Source organism: Bufo bufo, chromosome 10, assembly GCF_905171765.1.
Source record: "Bufo bufo chromosome 10, aBufBuf1.1, whole genome shotgun sequence".
Taxonomy (NCBI): domain Eukaryota; kingdom Metazoa; phylum Chordata; class Amphibia; order Anura; family Bufonidae; genus Bufo; species Bufo bufo.
In genome coordinates, this window is record NC_053398.1 from 16,057,484 (window position 1) to 16,073,957 (window position 16,474).

At 42.8% G+C, this 16,474-nt stretch overlaps 1 protein-coding gene across 1 annotated transcript in view; it reads right to left on the bottom strand.

The window, feature by feature from the left end:
- The window catches only part of LDLRAD3 (low density lipoprotein receptor class A domain containing 3), a 131,133-nt gene that overhangs the window by 54,656 nt on the left and 60,003 nt on the right, over window positions 1-16,474 (bottom strand). The window contains exons 3-4 of the mRNA XM_040409660.1: window positions 13,609-13,734; window positions 9,847-9,981 (exon numbers count right to left, since the gene is read on the bottom strand). Coding sequence (XP_040265594.1) covers window positions 9,847-9,981; window positions 13,609-13,734 — 261 coding nt within the window. The remainder of the gene's footprint in view (window positions 1-9,846; window positions 9,982-13,608; window positions 13,735-16,474) is intronic.

Sequence of the window (16,474 nt, forward strand, 5' to 3'; positions counted from 1 at the left end):
TCCATTTTAGGCCTCTTTCACACTTGCGTTGTCCGGATCCGGCGTGTACTCCACTTGCCGGAATTACACGCCGGATCCGGAAAAACGCAAGTGTACTGAAAGCATTTGAAGACGGATCCGTCTTCAAATGCTTTCAGTGTTACTATGGCAGCCAGGACGCTATTAAGGTCCTGGTTGCCATAGTAGGAGCGGGGAGCGGGGGAGCGTATACTTACAGTCCGTGCGGCTCCCGGGGCGCTCCAGAATGACGTCAGAGCGCCCCATGCACATGATGACGAGATCCATGTGATCACGTGATCCATGCGCATGGGGCGCCCTGACGTCACTCTGGAGCGCCCCAAGAGCCGCACGGACGGTAAGTATGCTGCTCCCCCGCTCCCCGCTACACTTTACCATGGCTGCCAGGACTTTAGCGTCTTGCAGCCATGGTAACCATTCAGAAAAAGCTAAAAGTCGGGTCAGGCAATGCGCCGAAACGACGTTTAGCTTAAGGCCGGATCCGGATCAATGCCTTTCAATGGGCATGCTGCGGTATTTTCTCCGGCCAAAAAACATTCCGTTCCGGAACTGAAGACATCCTGATGCATCCTGAACGGATTTCTCTCCATTCAGAATGCATTAGGATAAAACTGATCAGGATTCTTCCGGCATAGAGCCCCGACGACGGAACTCTATGCCGGAAGAAAAGAACGCAGGTGTGAAAGAGCCCTAAATCCACTTTTTTCTTTAACACATCGCAGGTTAACAGCCAAACAAAACTCAATATTTATTGCCCTGATTCTGCGGTTTACAGAAACAACCCACATGTGGTCGTAAACTGATGTAAGGGCACACGCCAGGGCGCAGAAGAAAAGGAGCGCCATATGGTTTTTGGAAGGCAGATTTTGCTGAACTGGTTTTTAGATGCCATGTCCCATTTGAAGTCCCCCTGATGCACCCTTACAGTAGAAACTCCCAGCTGCCGTCTCTGAAAAGACGTTTAGAAACGTCCGATCAGAGATAAACAACCGCTTGTCATTGCCAGCTCTCTGAGAAGGTCTGGCAGACGTTCTTCTGTACCTCTTGCATGATGTTCTTTGTTTTGGTTTCACTTTGTCATCTCTTTTCCTTCTCCCAGCTGTCACCTATTTACACTAATTGCCTCCCTTTATATTCCCTCCCATACTGCCTCACTTTGCGGTTTATACTACTTCCTGGATTGTGTTCACTGCTGGAGGCTGCAACTGCTGGTTCCTCAGATAAGTCTTTTTCCCTTTTATTTGTATTTCCTTGCTGGCTTAATTCTAGGTGACCCTGACTCCGTCCGTATTAAGTGCAGGAAGCCGGTGGTCGTGTCCCCTCACTATTATAGGGTTTTCAGGTGTCACACAGTCTAGGTACGAGGGCATGCAACCGTCTACCATAAAGACCTTTGCATGGGCATAGCAGTCAGGGAGAGCTCTAGGGGTTTTATAGGGCTCACCCATATGTTCCTTAGTTTGGGATCAAGTCAGTCGGATGTTTATTTATAACTTCCAGTTTTCTGCAACACCATCTGTGACACTGCTCATAGGACGTTTATAGTCTATGGGCGATCATGAAGTGGTTAAAGGGGTAGTCCAGGAAGAGAAAAATGGATGAATGAGGGTTAAGCACCCCAAAACAGCTGTCTGCAGATGGATATGCGGCTTGGCTTTTCCCCCTTGTCATGTTCTAAGACTTGTTGAAAAGTCAAACATGGACTCATAAGTGAAACCTCTGGGAGATACCTCTTTGCATCTAATTTTCCCATGGAGCATTGCCACTAAGATTCCATACACAGCTGGTCTCCTTAAAGGGGTCTTCTGAGATACTGATGACCAATCCCCAAGATAAATCATCAGCATTCAATCGGTGGGGGAACGACTCTTGGCACTCCCGCCGATCAACTGTTTGAAAAGGCCGCAGTGCTCCGGCCTCATCCTCCACCAGTAATGTCATGTTCATTGGTCACATGGCCTATGTGCAGCTCAATTTCCATTCAAATGAATGGGCCTGGGCTGCAATACCAAGCACAGCCACTATACAATGTACGGTGCTGTGTGGAGGCTGCAGCGCTCAACAGAGAACCACAGCTGATCGGTGGGAGTGTCGGGAGTCAGACCCCCACCCGTCAGATACTGATGATCTAAACTGAGGACAGATCATCAATATTATACTCCCGAAAAATCCCTTTCAGAGAATCAGGTACGGCCCCCCCTCCCAAGATGCTTTCTTCTAGAACAGCTCCATACTTGTCCATGGGTAGTGTGTGGTACTGCAGCTCAGTCCATAGAAATGAATGGATCTGAGCTGCAATACCACACACTACCTGTCCAACAGGTGTGGCGCTGTTGTTGCAAGAAGGCAGCCACGTTTTTTCCAATCCTGGACAATCCCTTTAAGTATTATGTCTTCAAAGCAAACCCTTACAAACCCAGAAGCCAAACCTTGCACTGAGATCGCTACTACGTAAGGTTTCCGAAAAACGTCCTTGGAGGTTTCACGACTCATTTTCCATCGGCGTGGACTAAATTGCATCCCAGTCTCTGTAGCCTTTTAATAAACAAGCTGCCTCTTTCATCCGGACCCCGCGCAGGCGAGTGATTAATTGCTTTCCGCAAAAATTAAGGAAAAAGAGGGGAGGGGAGGGGGGGGGCACGTCCTCTGGGATCATCATTAATAGTCATTAACTAAGGCATGAGTCAAGCGCTTTAAACAAAGCCCACCACCTCCACACAAAAAAATATGCTTTTTTTAAAAAAAATTTTACTAAATAACCCCATCTGTTGATCGGTACATGTGCGCGGCGCGGCTAATGAAATTACGATTTTAATAAGTTTATATGAACAGTGGGAAACGGCTTACAATCAGCCCCAATTTTCCCATGGTCGCCTGGCAGGCGAATGAAAGACTGAGGGAGCGGGAACGTGCAATGATTAATCCTTTTAATATCTTCCATATTCCCAGCATGCTCGGAGTCTGGCTCGGCTGCTCCAGCACGGAGACCACCTATCAGGAGCCGCCACTGGCCGGGCTTTTTCGCCGAAGCCGGACCTGAAAAGGCTTTTAACTCTACAGGACGCACTGGATAAAATGCATTTCAATAACAGGCGATTGTTTACCAGGCGCTTAGGATTTTATGTAATTTTTTTTCCAGACGGGAAGAATTGCATTGGGGTCGAATGGAAATATATTAGCACCGCGGGGGGCTTCCTGTATGAAAGGCGTGATGATGGACCCCCTACATTATAAAGAATGACCTTCTCTATCCCACTGCTGCAGCTTATTATAAAGGGGCGGTGAGTCACTAAAAAGGCGAAAAATCAAATGAAGCAGATGTAGCAGAGGTGACACGGTTGTTTGAGACAATGAATGGGGATAGCAAAAATATTTCAGCTCCAACGGGTTCTAATCTCAGACAAACCCTTTATAGGGTTAAGCTGGCCACGCAGATTTTGGCAGGACTGGTCATCCATGTAATGCAGGTTCAACAACCTCCGACACTCCAGCTGTTGTGAAACTACATCTCCCAGCATGCTCAATCCACTTCTATGCAAGTTCTGAGAACAGCCTAGCAAGTATGCATGCTGGGAGTTGTAGTTTCACCACAGCTGGCGTGCTAAACGCTGCTGTTCCTTGATCTAATCGGTATGGGGTCCTCCGACTCTCTCCAAAAGGCAGGTCTCGGGAAAGATGGATTTTGGGTATGCTTGGCAGCAACTCTCTCCTTTTTCTCTCTGTTCAGTGCACATGCATGCTCAGCCGAGCACCCGGGGTCAGGAGAGACGGCGGTCTAATGTGTACGTCCAGGTAGAATATTCGAGCTCGAATGGACTCAGCTTAAGGTCCCATTGATCTGGTAAATCATACATTAACCCACCGCAAGTGACAGTGCGGTGTACCCTCAGAGCCTATCCAGAGCTACAAACTGAGCAGGAAAATTCCTTTAATCTGGAGTTTCCCACAGCAGTAGTAGGTCATTGCCCAGTGGTATGGACTCAAAACCGAGAAGCTTAAAAACGGAAATTTCAGGTTGGTGAGGAATAAGCATTAACGGCAATGTGAGGCAGGTCGACTGATATTCCGGAAAATAATAATAATAATCTGGAATTTGGTTCCCTTGTATTGTACCAGATTATCAGAGGTTTACGGTAACGTGCATCTGAATAGCAGAAAATTGGTACATACAGTAATGAAAGAGCCTAAAGGTATACAGGAGGATACAAACATCCCAAAAAATGTATATAATGGCCCCTCACCATTCAACGTGTCAGCCTCCTATAAATGTCACTTTGTAACAGTGGGGCCCCAGAGCAAAACTCAAAACAAGGCCCATCTTCAGCAGAAAGTTCACCAACAGAAAAACGTATTATTCTGGTTTCCCTAATGCTCAGGGATAATGCACACAGTGATGTCATGATACACAGATAATGCACACAGTGATGTCACGGTAAAGGGATAATGGACACTGATGTCACAATACAGGGATAATACACACAGTGATGTCACAGTACAGAGATAATACACACAGTGATGTCACAGTACAGGGATAATACACACAGTGATGTCACAGTACAGGGATAATACACACAGTGATGTCACAGTACAGGGATAATACACACAGTGATGTCACAGTACAGAGATAATACACACAGTGATGTCACAGTACAGGGATAATACACACAGTGATGTCACAGTACAGAGATAATACACACAGTGATGTCACAGTACAGGGATAATAAACACAGTGATGTCACAGTACAGGGATAATACACACAGTGATGTCACAGTACAGAGATAATACACACAGTGATGTCACAGTACAGAGATAATACACACAGTGATGTCACAGTACAGGGATAATACACACAGTGATGTCACAGTACAGGGATAATACACACAGTGATGTCACAGTACAGAGATAATACACACAGTGATGTCACAGTACAGAGATAATACACACAGTGATGTCACAGTACAGGTATAATACACACAGTGATGTCACAGTACAGGGATAATACACACAGTGATGTCACAGTACAGAGATAATACACACAGTGATGTCACAGTACAGGGATAATAAACACAGTGATGTCACAGTACAGGGATAATACACACAGTGATGTCACAGTACAGGGATAATACACACAGTGATGTCACAGTACAGGGATAATACACACAGTGATGTCACAGTACAGGGATAATAAACACAGTGATGTCACAGTACAGGGATAATAAACACAGTGATGTCACAGTACAGGGATAATACACACAGTGATGTCACAGTACAGGGATAATACACACAGTGATGTCACAGTACAGGGATAATGCACACAGTGATGTCACAGTACAGGGATAATGCACACAGTGATGTCACAGTACAGGGATAATACACACAGTGATGTCACAGTACAGGGATAATACACACAGTGATGTCACAGTACAGGGATAATAAACACAGTGATGTCACAGTACAGGGATAATGCACACAGTGATGTCACTGTGCATGGATAATGCACTCAAGAACATCATGAGGGATAACAAAGTGGTTACAGTACAGTGCAGGAATTACTGTATACAGTGATGTCACAGTAGAAGGATATGGTACACCATGATATACTATAGCACAAACACAACAGTGATAAAAATGTCATCATGTACTCTGTGACATCACAGCCCAGGAAAGAACTACACAATGATGTCACCACAGACATAATAAACATATGATATCACAGCACAAAAATAATGCATCAGCACCTGACGTCTGGACCCCCTTCGTTTTGTGGCCCTCTGGCAGCCGCTATGCCTGTATGCCTTAGTAGTTATGCCCTGTAATATTATAATACTGATGCAATGATTTCTAGAAGTTAATATATCGTTCTATTTTGCTTCATCTAACAGATTTGCAAAGTTGACGACAACTGATGGCAGCCACGACAGTGTCAGGAGGGGTTGTCACCCAGCATAAAGAACCAGACTTTGCTCTGCCTGCGCACGTGCCATTACTGCTCTGGCACCTCCGCAATCAATTTCTAATTCTTTGGATTTAGTTTCAAAGCTTCAAGTTCCTGTGGCTTTTATAGGGCGACCTGGCGAAATGAAAGGAAACCCGATGAAACGAGCCTTATTTTCACATAAGCTTCAGAATTTCATTCCCATAGCAACGGGTGCAATTTGGAAATGATCCAGCAGAGCAGAAAGGGTTCTCTGTGGCCAGGAGCACGGCCCCATGTGTCAGAGATGAAAATAAAAGGACACGTTATCGTTTAATGCGCCGGCAAATGTACCAAGGAAAGCGAGGGAAGCACTTTACATATATGTCACCAGGGAGGCTAGCATTGTGTGTGGTACTGCCCACAGCACACAAAAGACGACTGCAACCATAATATACAAGAGATAACCATAAAAACGGGCATAAAACTCCTGATATACTACCTTCGAAATCTTTGCTTACACATAGGATTAAAGGGAGACATCAGTAGTTTTGAACATGCTAAACTGCTGGCAGCACTAGGATGGGGCTGGGGAGAGAATGGCAAACTTTCCTTTGGTGAAGCTTTTATTATTAGGAGTAGTGAGAATATGAAGCTTTATTCTGACAGGTTTTGTTCCTGCAAGTGCCCAGGAGGTGGAGCTTTACGGTGAAGTGCTCTCTGCACTGAGCTGCTTCACAGCCCCTCCCCTTTACTCTGAATGACAACTGCAGAATCCAACCAGAGGACCATTACAGCTGTGGGAGCAGAAGGGTAGGCGAATATGGCAGAATAAAACTTCATATTCACACTGCTCCTGATGATAAAAGCTCCACGAAAGGTATCTTTGGCCACAAGTAGTGCTATCACCACTTTGGCATGGTCAAAACTGCTGACAGACTCCCTTTAAATAATGAAATTCTGGATTTCTGAAGCCACCACCAGGGGGAGCTTAGGAGCTTACAAAACACTAGTATGCATTCAATTTCAATAATACAGCACGCTCCCCTACTGGTGACATAAGGCGGCTTAAATTTTAGGATTTAACTCTTTGTATACCCAGGGGATTGTATCAGAAAAACTGAGATCTAGCTTCAACCGCTAGTGTTTACCCTTCTAAAAGTGTCTAGTGGCTGTATTCTGCAATCCCTGCACATGCTCTTTGCAATTTACCTTGTAGGAGTCATAGAGGTGGAGCGGTCATGGTAGCCAGGCTGTAAATATGCCCAGTCTTCTGACATGCTGCATCGGCCACCAACCTGTCACAAGACGGCCTGAGATGACGTATCCAGTGCTCAGGGGATGTCGTTGAAGTCAGAAATGTTGAAATTTCCTAATGAAGAAGTGTTCCTTCCAACGACACGTTGTCCCCTTATCCACAGGATAGGGAATGTGTCTGATTGATGGGGCCCAGACTGCTGGGACCCCAACAGGGGCCCTATTCCGCTCCATTTAAAGTCTATGGGACTGAGGAAGATCTCTGTCCCATAGATATGAATAGAGCGTCAATATACAAATGCGATCAGCCTTCCATTCAAAAGGAGGAACACAGAATCCCAAAAGTCGGACCCCCACCGATCAGATGCTTATAGAGAGGTGGTTATGTATTGTTCATAGGAAAAACCCTTCAAGGTTTATCTCCCACTCGGAATCCCTCCAATCAACCCTACTCTGATGTAGCTGCAGGTGTAAATATTAAGGTGACCACGGGAACTCACCACAGCGATGGCCAGGAGTCTCAGTAGCAGGGGCCTTTGTTGTTGGAACTGGGGTTGTTCAATATGATTGTCACGGCCTTTGGTGTGCGCCGTGGCACGGTTGCCGGGCATGCTGTTGCCTGCGGCAACCTGTTGTGGTTACAGCTTAAGTGCTTCCTCCTTTCGCCCTGGGCCTTCCCTGTCTGGTGCCGGAGGGGTTAATATTCTAGCTGGTGGTGATTTAGGTGTGTCCTGGGTGTGGCCACGAGCTTTATATTACCTGTGGCTTCCAGACTGAAGTCAGTGGTACTCCAGCCTTGTTTGGTGATGGAGCTCTGCTCCTTTCCTGGGGGAACCTGCCCAGTCCTTGAGGGCCACCTTGTTGGACATAAATTGTCTTCCCATTCTATCCTCCATGTTCCCCTTCCTTACCTGTGTAAGTTTATGTTCGGGGTGTGGTGTCTCGTCTTGTTGTTGTTACGTGTCTGTTCAGTTGGTGTTTTATGTCCGGCATGTATGCAAGTCGTAACCAGTTTGTTGCGCCTCCGGAAGGGGGCTCCAGGGTTTCCCGGAGGGGTGAACCAAAAGTCAAGTCTGTGAGCTGTTGCTGGAGTGCTGGTTCCTGTGTGTCAGTACGTACTGCATCCGTTTGGCGTTTGGATTGCAGTACGTTTGTATGGGTTCCAGTTTACCTTGGTGTGGTCTTCTGTTGTGTTGTCCAGCAGCTGCGGCAGGTAAGTTACCATGCCTTTCTTGGTTCAGTGGTTATCCCCGCCACTGGATACTTACCTGCTGTTCCAGTTGGCTTTTCTCTGAAACGAGGCCAGTTGAGACTCCTGGTCGTGTCTCCCCTGCTCCTATGTGAGGGATTATCAGGGCGACTCAGGGCCAAAGGTATCCTGGGTATGAGCCGTCCTACCATCCAGGTCCGCTCATACGGTGAGTAGTTAGGACGAGGATTAGGGACGCTTTAGGAGAAGACCTGATCCCGGCATCCTGGCCTAGATGCTTCCCCGCATACCCATTATCGTACGGTGGGGAGTTTCCCCCACCCCCCACGGTGACAATGATGTTATCGTTGGCATAAAGATAAGGCAGCAGAGCCTTGGAGAAGCCAAACGCCGATTATGGCAGCCTGCAATCTGTGAATTAACTTCCTGTAATTACATCACAACACCAGACCCCCTATGCGATATGCACTGACAGATTACAGGCTGCACCAATTAAGTCTCCTTCAAGGAGATGGCTCTGTGCAGAAAATAAAGAGCTGACTGCACAATGTCTTGAAATGCATGCTAACACAGACACATGTGAGACATCACTGCAGCAGATGAGGGGTTAAGAAGAATTGCATTTCCTTCCAAATCTCGGACAGGTTCACACATCAATTCCTCTATTTACTATTTTAAAAAAAAGTGTCTGATCTGAGTCAATGAAAGGAGCCAGAGATGCACAAGACACAACCCTGATCCTTTCATGTCCTTGGTGAGACTCCTGAGACTTGGGGGGGGGGGGGGGGGGGGGGGAAGGGGTACAGAAGGTAGAACCTCAGGGGAGCAAAGCCCTAAGAAAGTGATATATCAAAGCACAGTGAAGGAGGAGGGGGTGTAGACGGATTCTGACAAATCTGGGAATTATCCCAAGCAGCGCACTTGCTGTGAGATACAATTGCTGTCTCGGCGTGACGGAACGTAGGCTGCAACCTCTCGTTCTTTTTTTTTTTTAATTTGCCCATTATATCAGATGTTTCTTTCCCTCAAAAATGATATGTTGTCACTTAGCACGCTCGCCCAGCATTGCAGCAGCTATACATTACCGGTATAATTGCTTCCTAGATGGATAATTAGGAAAAACACAGTTTTCTTCTTGATGGGACTAAAAATAAAACATTCCTGTAAATGTTTTTACTTGAAACAGGTGCAGAAATCCTGATTCATGACTTCACTGTGAAGCCTGGGGCGTCGGCGGAGCGCGCAGAGGCGTGAGGACTGAGATAAGTGAGCGCTGTTCTATGGAATCCCAAGGACCCCCATGACATAAGAGTAAGCGCAGACCGGACTGGCCGAAAGAAGCGACGCAGGCGGCACCACATTGAAAATAATGCAGATTGTGATAAACCTAACCGCAGCCGATAGAAACGTCGTACCAGTATACGGTCTGATCTGACGCTCACTTACCTTGTGAGTTCGGGCAATGCTTCTCGTCACTGTTGTCACGACAGTTGTTCTTTCCGTTACAGACAAAACTTGTGTCTATACACATCTTGTTATTGCAGTGGAATCGAGAACTGGAGCAGAGCAAGGGGTGAGCGGCTGAAAGACAAGAGCGAGCATTGACAAGAAAACGTCATGACCTCTAAAGCAGTATTATAGTAGTTATATTCCTGTACATAGGAGCAGTATTATAGTAGTTATATCCTTGTACATAGGAGGCAGTATTATAGTAGTTATATTCCTGTACATAGGAGCAGTATTATAGTAGTTATATCCTTGTACATAGGAGCAGTATTATAGTAGTTATACTCTTGTACATAGGAGCAGTATTATAGTAGTTATATTATTGTACATAGGGGCAGTATTATAGTAGTTATATTCTTCTACACAGGAGCAGTATTATAGTAGTTATATTCTTATACATAGGAGCAGTATTATAGTAGTTATATTCTTGTACACAGGAGCAGTATTATAGTAGTTATATTCTTGTACATAGGAGGCAGTATTATAGTAGTTATATTCTTGTACATAGGAGCAGTATTATAGTAGTTATATTCCTGTACATAGGAGCAGTATTATAGTAGTTATATTCCTGTACATAGGAGCAGTATTATAGTAGTTATATTCTTGTACATAGGAGCAGTATTATAGTAGTTATATTCTTGTACATAGGAGGCAGTATTATAGTAGTTATATTCTTGTACATAGGAGCAGTATTATAGTAGTTATATTCCTGTACATAGGAGCAGTATTATAGTAGTTATATTCTTGTACATAGGAGCAGTATTATAGTAGTTATATTCTTGTACATAGAAGCAGTATTATAGTAGTTATATTCCTGTACATAGGAGCAGTATTATAGTAGTTATATCCTTGTACATAGAAGCAGAATTATAGTAGTTATATTCTTGTACATAGGAGGCAGTATTATAGTAGTTATAGTCTTGCACATAGGAGCAGTATTATAGTAGTTATATTCTTGTACATAGGAGCAGTATTATAGTAGTTATATTCTTGTACATAGGAGCAGTATTATAGTAGTTATATCCTTGTACATAGGAGCAGTATTATAGTAGTTATACTCTTGTACATAGGAGCAGTAGTAGTTATATTCTTGTCCATAGGAGCAGTATTATAGCAGTTATATTATTGTACATAGGGGCAGTATTATAGTAGTTATATTTTTCTACACAGGAGCAGTATTATAGTAGTTATATTCTTATACATAGGAGCAGTATTATAGTAGTTATATTCTTGTACACAGGAGCAGTATTATAGTAGTTATATTCTTGTACATAGGAGGCAGTATTATAGTAGTTATATTCTTGTACATAGGAGCAGTATTATAGTAGTTATATTCCTGTACATAGGAGCAGTATTATAGTAGTTATATTCTTGTACATAGGAGCAGTATTATAGTAGTTATATTCTTGTACATAGAAGCAGTATTATAGTAGTTATATTCCTGTACATAGGAGCAGTATTATAGTAGTTATATTCTTGTACATAGGAGGCAGTATTATAGTAGTTATATTCTTGTACATAGGAGCAGTATTATAGTAGTTATATTCTTGTACATAGGAGGCAGTATTATAGTAGTTATATTCTTGTACATAGGAGCAGTATTATAGTAGTTATATTCTTGTACATAGGAGCAGTATTATAGTAGTTATATTCTTGTACATAGGAGGCAGTATTATAGTAGTTATATTCTTGTACATAGGAGCAGTATTATAGTAGTTATATTCTTGTACATAGGAGCAGTATTATAGTAGTTATATTCTTGTACATAGGAGGCAGTATTATAGTAGTTGTATTCTTGCACATAGGAGCAGTATTATAGTAATTATAGTCTTGTACATAGGAGGCAGTATTATAGTAGTTATATTCTTGTACATAGGAGCAGTATTATAGTAGTTATATTCTTGTACATAGGAGCAGTATTATAGTAGTTATATTCTTGTAAATAGGAGCAGTATTATAGTAGTTATATTCTTGTACATAGGAGGCAGTATTATAGTAGTTATATTCTTGTACATAGGAGCAGTATTATAGTAGTTATATTCTTGTACATAGGTGCAGTATTATAGTAGTTATATTCTTGTACATAGGAGGCAGTATTATAGTAGTTATATTCTTGTACATAGGAGCAGTATTATAGTAGTTATATTCTTGTACATAGGAGCAGTATTATATTAGTTATATTCCTGTACATAGGAGCAGTATTATATTAGTTATATTCCTGTACATAGGAGTAGTATTATAGTAGTTATATTCTTGTACATAGGAGGCAGTATTATAGTAGTTATATTCTTGTACATAGAAGCAGTATTATAGTAGTTATATTCTTGTACATAGGAGCAGTATTATAGTAGTTATATTCTTGTACATAGAAGCAGTATTATAGTAGTTATATTCCTGTACATAGGAGCAGTATTATAGTAGTTATATCCTTGTACATAGGAGCAGTATTATAGTAGTTATATTCTTGTACATAGGAGCAGTAGTAGTTATATTCTTGTCCATAGGAGCAGTATTATAGCAGTTATATTATTGTACATAGGGGCAGTATTATAGTAGTTATATTCTTCTACACAGGAGCAGTATTATAGTAGTTATATTCTTATACATAGGAGCAGTATTATAGTAGTTATATTCTTGTACACAGGAGCAGTATTATAGTAGTTATATTCTTGTACATAGGAGGCAGTATTATAGTAGTTATATTCTTGTACATAGGAGCAGTATTATAGTAGTTATATTCCTGTACATAGGAGCAGTATTATAGTAGTTATATTCTTGTACATAGGAGCAGTATTATAGTAGTTATATTCTTGTACATAGAAGCAGTATTATAGTAGTTATATTCCTGTACATAGGAGCAGTATTATAGTAGTTATATTCTTGTACATAGGAGGCAGTATTATAGTAGTTATATTCTTGTACATAGGAGCAGTATTATAGTAGTTATATTCTTGTACATAGGAGCAGTATTATAGTAGTTATATTCTTGTACATAGGAGGCAGTATTATAGTAGTTATATTCTTGTACATAGGAGCAGTATTATAGTAGTTATATTCTTGTACATAGGAGCAGTATTATAGTAGTTATATTCTTGTACATAGGAGGCAGTATTATAGTAGTTATATTCTTGTATATAGGAGCAGTATTATAGTAGTTGTATTCTTGCACATAGGAGCAGTATTATAGTAATTATAGTCTTGTACATAGGAGGCAGTATTATAGTAGTTATATTCTTGTACATTTATAATGTAGTTATATTCTTGTACTCTTTTTAGAAAGAGAGCAAATTTGCATGCCATTTTCCCAGAAGAGCACTGCGTGGCCTATAGGACTCCTTATACTTGTGGCCTATAGGACTCCTTATACTTGTGGCCTATAGGACTCCTTATACTTGTGGCCTATAGGACTCCTTATACTTGTGGCCTATAGGACTCCTTATACTTGTGGCCTATAGGACTCCTTATACTTGTGGCCTATAGGACTCCTTATATTTGTGGCCTATAGGACTCCTTATACTTGTGGCCTATAGGACTCCTTATACTTGTGGCCTATAGGACTCCTTATACTTGTGGCCTATAGGACTCCTTATACTTACTAGGCGCTCTCCACAAGGAGAGATAGTACTCCCTGAACGCAGCATCTTAGATTTAAAGCACTGTTTGCTGATCATTCTTCAATTAATATCAATCAGAATCACTCACTGCAGTTCTCCTCGTCACTCCCATCAGGACAATCCTCAAACCCGTTACACTGGAAGCGCCCGATAATGCAGTGGATCCCACTGGCACAGGGGAAGAACTTTGGGCCACATTTGGATTTGGCTTTAGCTGTAACAGAGAGAGAAGACGACAGGTATGACTTCCAAACGTCTAAATTAAATAAATATTTTAGACTTTTGGGCCAGGAGTCAGCAACCTCTGGCACTCCAGCCGTTGGGACAACTCCCAGCATGTCCCATTCATGGGAGTTCCAAGAACAACCACCATGCAAGTATGCATGCTGGGTGTCGTAGTTTCACCACAGCCGGAGTGCCAAAGGTTGCTGATCCCTATTTTAGGCCATTTTGTCAACTAATTCTATTAATATATCTAACATCACAATGAAAAAACTGATCTACAGTTATAGAAACTCGATGAGAAATATTGATGGCTATGATGACTGCACGGAAAGTCACCAGGTTAACTGGTCCAAACACTGATGGACAAATACCGTATGTGACCGTGCAGAACTCGATGACAGAAGCAGATTGATGAGATCAAGACGATGAAACCGGGTGTGGTGAAACCTCATTCACGATGATATTCATCACGGCTACTACGATTTGACAGCCAAACATGCAGCAGATTGAACAAACTCTCCGAATGGCCCTCCCCGCCCCAGGCTGACTCAATCCAGCGCAGACCTCACTTTCAAGGTCTCATTGGCTGGACCATTGGATTGGTAGGTGTGGGTTCTGCTGGAGACTGCAACATGGCTTACTAACAGAATGGTCTTGAAACCACTAGAAGACAATCTTATACCCAATGATCAGGTGCTCTTCCCTACCTATAAGTTGACACCGGGTTGATATGTATGGTTAGGACTTATTCATATATATGGTGTTTATGCTATGTTCTCTGTCAGGTGGTCTGTATAGCAAGGTAGTTGGTTCTTCTTTTTCCTTTAGTTCCTTGTAATGTGGTTGGTTAGTGGCGCCTGGTACCTGGCCGCATTCCTGAAGTCTGAAGTAACTGGACATGCCTACTGCCCACTGAAGACCTCTAGGTGGGGCCAAGAAGCTAGAAAACATCTAGCTACGTAACCTGTGAGGACATCGTCAGGGTAAGATGTGTCCTTCTACCATAACATCTCTTCATATCATATGGCTGACAGCTTGGTGCCATGTTGGGAACTGGTTAATGGGGAGCTCGCCTATTTGTTCACGGCTTTGGTGACTGTTAAGTTATTTTACTTTGTACCTTTATCATAGTTTGGTAAACTTTTACACACCTAAGTCGTGTTAAGTCTATTTTATCCCCGAATCTCAGAATTCACGGTAACGTATGGTCCAAAGGTCCAGTGGTGTTATAGACACTTATCCCCTTATCCTCCGAATTGGGGATAAAATCTGATCGATGGGAGTCTGACGGCTGAGACCCCTGATCATTAGAGTGGGTGTTCTGGGACTACTAGAGTAAGCTGAGTATAGTGCGCCTCTATCTCAGTCCCATAGAGAATGAATGGAGGGGCAGTAGACATGTGCGACCTGACGCTCCATCCATACAGGAGCATGGGGACCCCTGTTCGCATGATCAGTGGGGGTCCCGGTGGTCGGATCCTTGCCGATAAGGCACTTATCCTCTATAAGTTTTCATAAAGTAGACACTATGGACAAGTATATAGAAAAACCTGCGGTCAGTCACTGAGATCAGCGCTTGGGGGCTAGATTTTAACAGTCTGTACTGTTACTGGACTCTTTATGATTGTGAGATATAGCGCCACCTATAGGACTCGTGCACATGAGCGTAATTTTTCTTCAGTACGCTGTTCTGTTTTTAAACCAGGTGTCATACAAGTCAATGGGGCTATTCACACATCCATTTTTTTTAAGGATCCGTGTACCCGATCTGAGGACTTCACTGCAGGTCCTATTCTTGCCCGTTTCACGGATTAGAAAAGCCCTTTCTGTTAATGGAAGGGAGACCGTTTATCAAGGGTCCATTTCTTCAAGCCGAAAATTGGGCACAGCCTGTTTGAACATAAACTATATACGACTGTCATAATGGCGATCCCTCACGGTATAATTGCGGCGCGCTGATGTGATAATTCGGCAATTACGACAATATAATCTTCTGTAGGTTATTACGGTATTAAGAGGACATATTTAATGCATGCTGAATACATTTAAGGAAATGAGAAGCTAAAGTCAGCATGAGAAGAATGTATGAGTTATTATACCTACCAGAAAGGGAGACGCTGGGAAGAGATACCGGCCTTCCAGATTAAACAAGAGCAATTATATGGCACAATAGTGAAGGAGTGCACAGCCGAATTATCATATCTCTATTTCAATGTCATCGTTCCTCTGGTGAATAATCTTTACCGGCTGCTTTGAATTATATACTGTCGATTGATCCAAACTTAGAATTCCAAAATTGTCTTCAGGAATAGAAAGTCAATTACTTTTTGTGATAGGATAGGAGCGGGGCTCTGCGGCAAAGTCAAGGACACGGCCCTGAACCTGGAGACATCGTGAATGGCCAAGACCATCTACAGTAGAGATGACCATCATTGATACGGGCAATTAAAGGCGTTCTCCCTGCTTCAGATATTTCACTTGAATGGGAGGTGAGCTGCAGTACCCTAACACGGCCACTACGCAGTGTAGGGAGCTAGGGAAAAAAATACCTACAGAGAACTACCAGACCGCATGGAGTCAGTGTTCTATTTTATTACAGAATTCATAAGAAAAATCACAATAAAACAAGTGCAGGGAAAAGGCGACATCAACCAGAGGGGGACACAATGGTACTAATTCATACTGCTAAAAAATAAAGTGCAAATACCAATAGTGTTACAAATTACAAA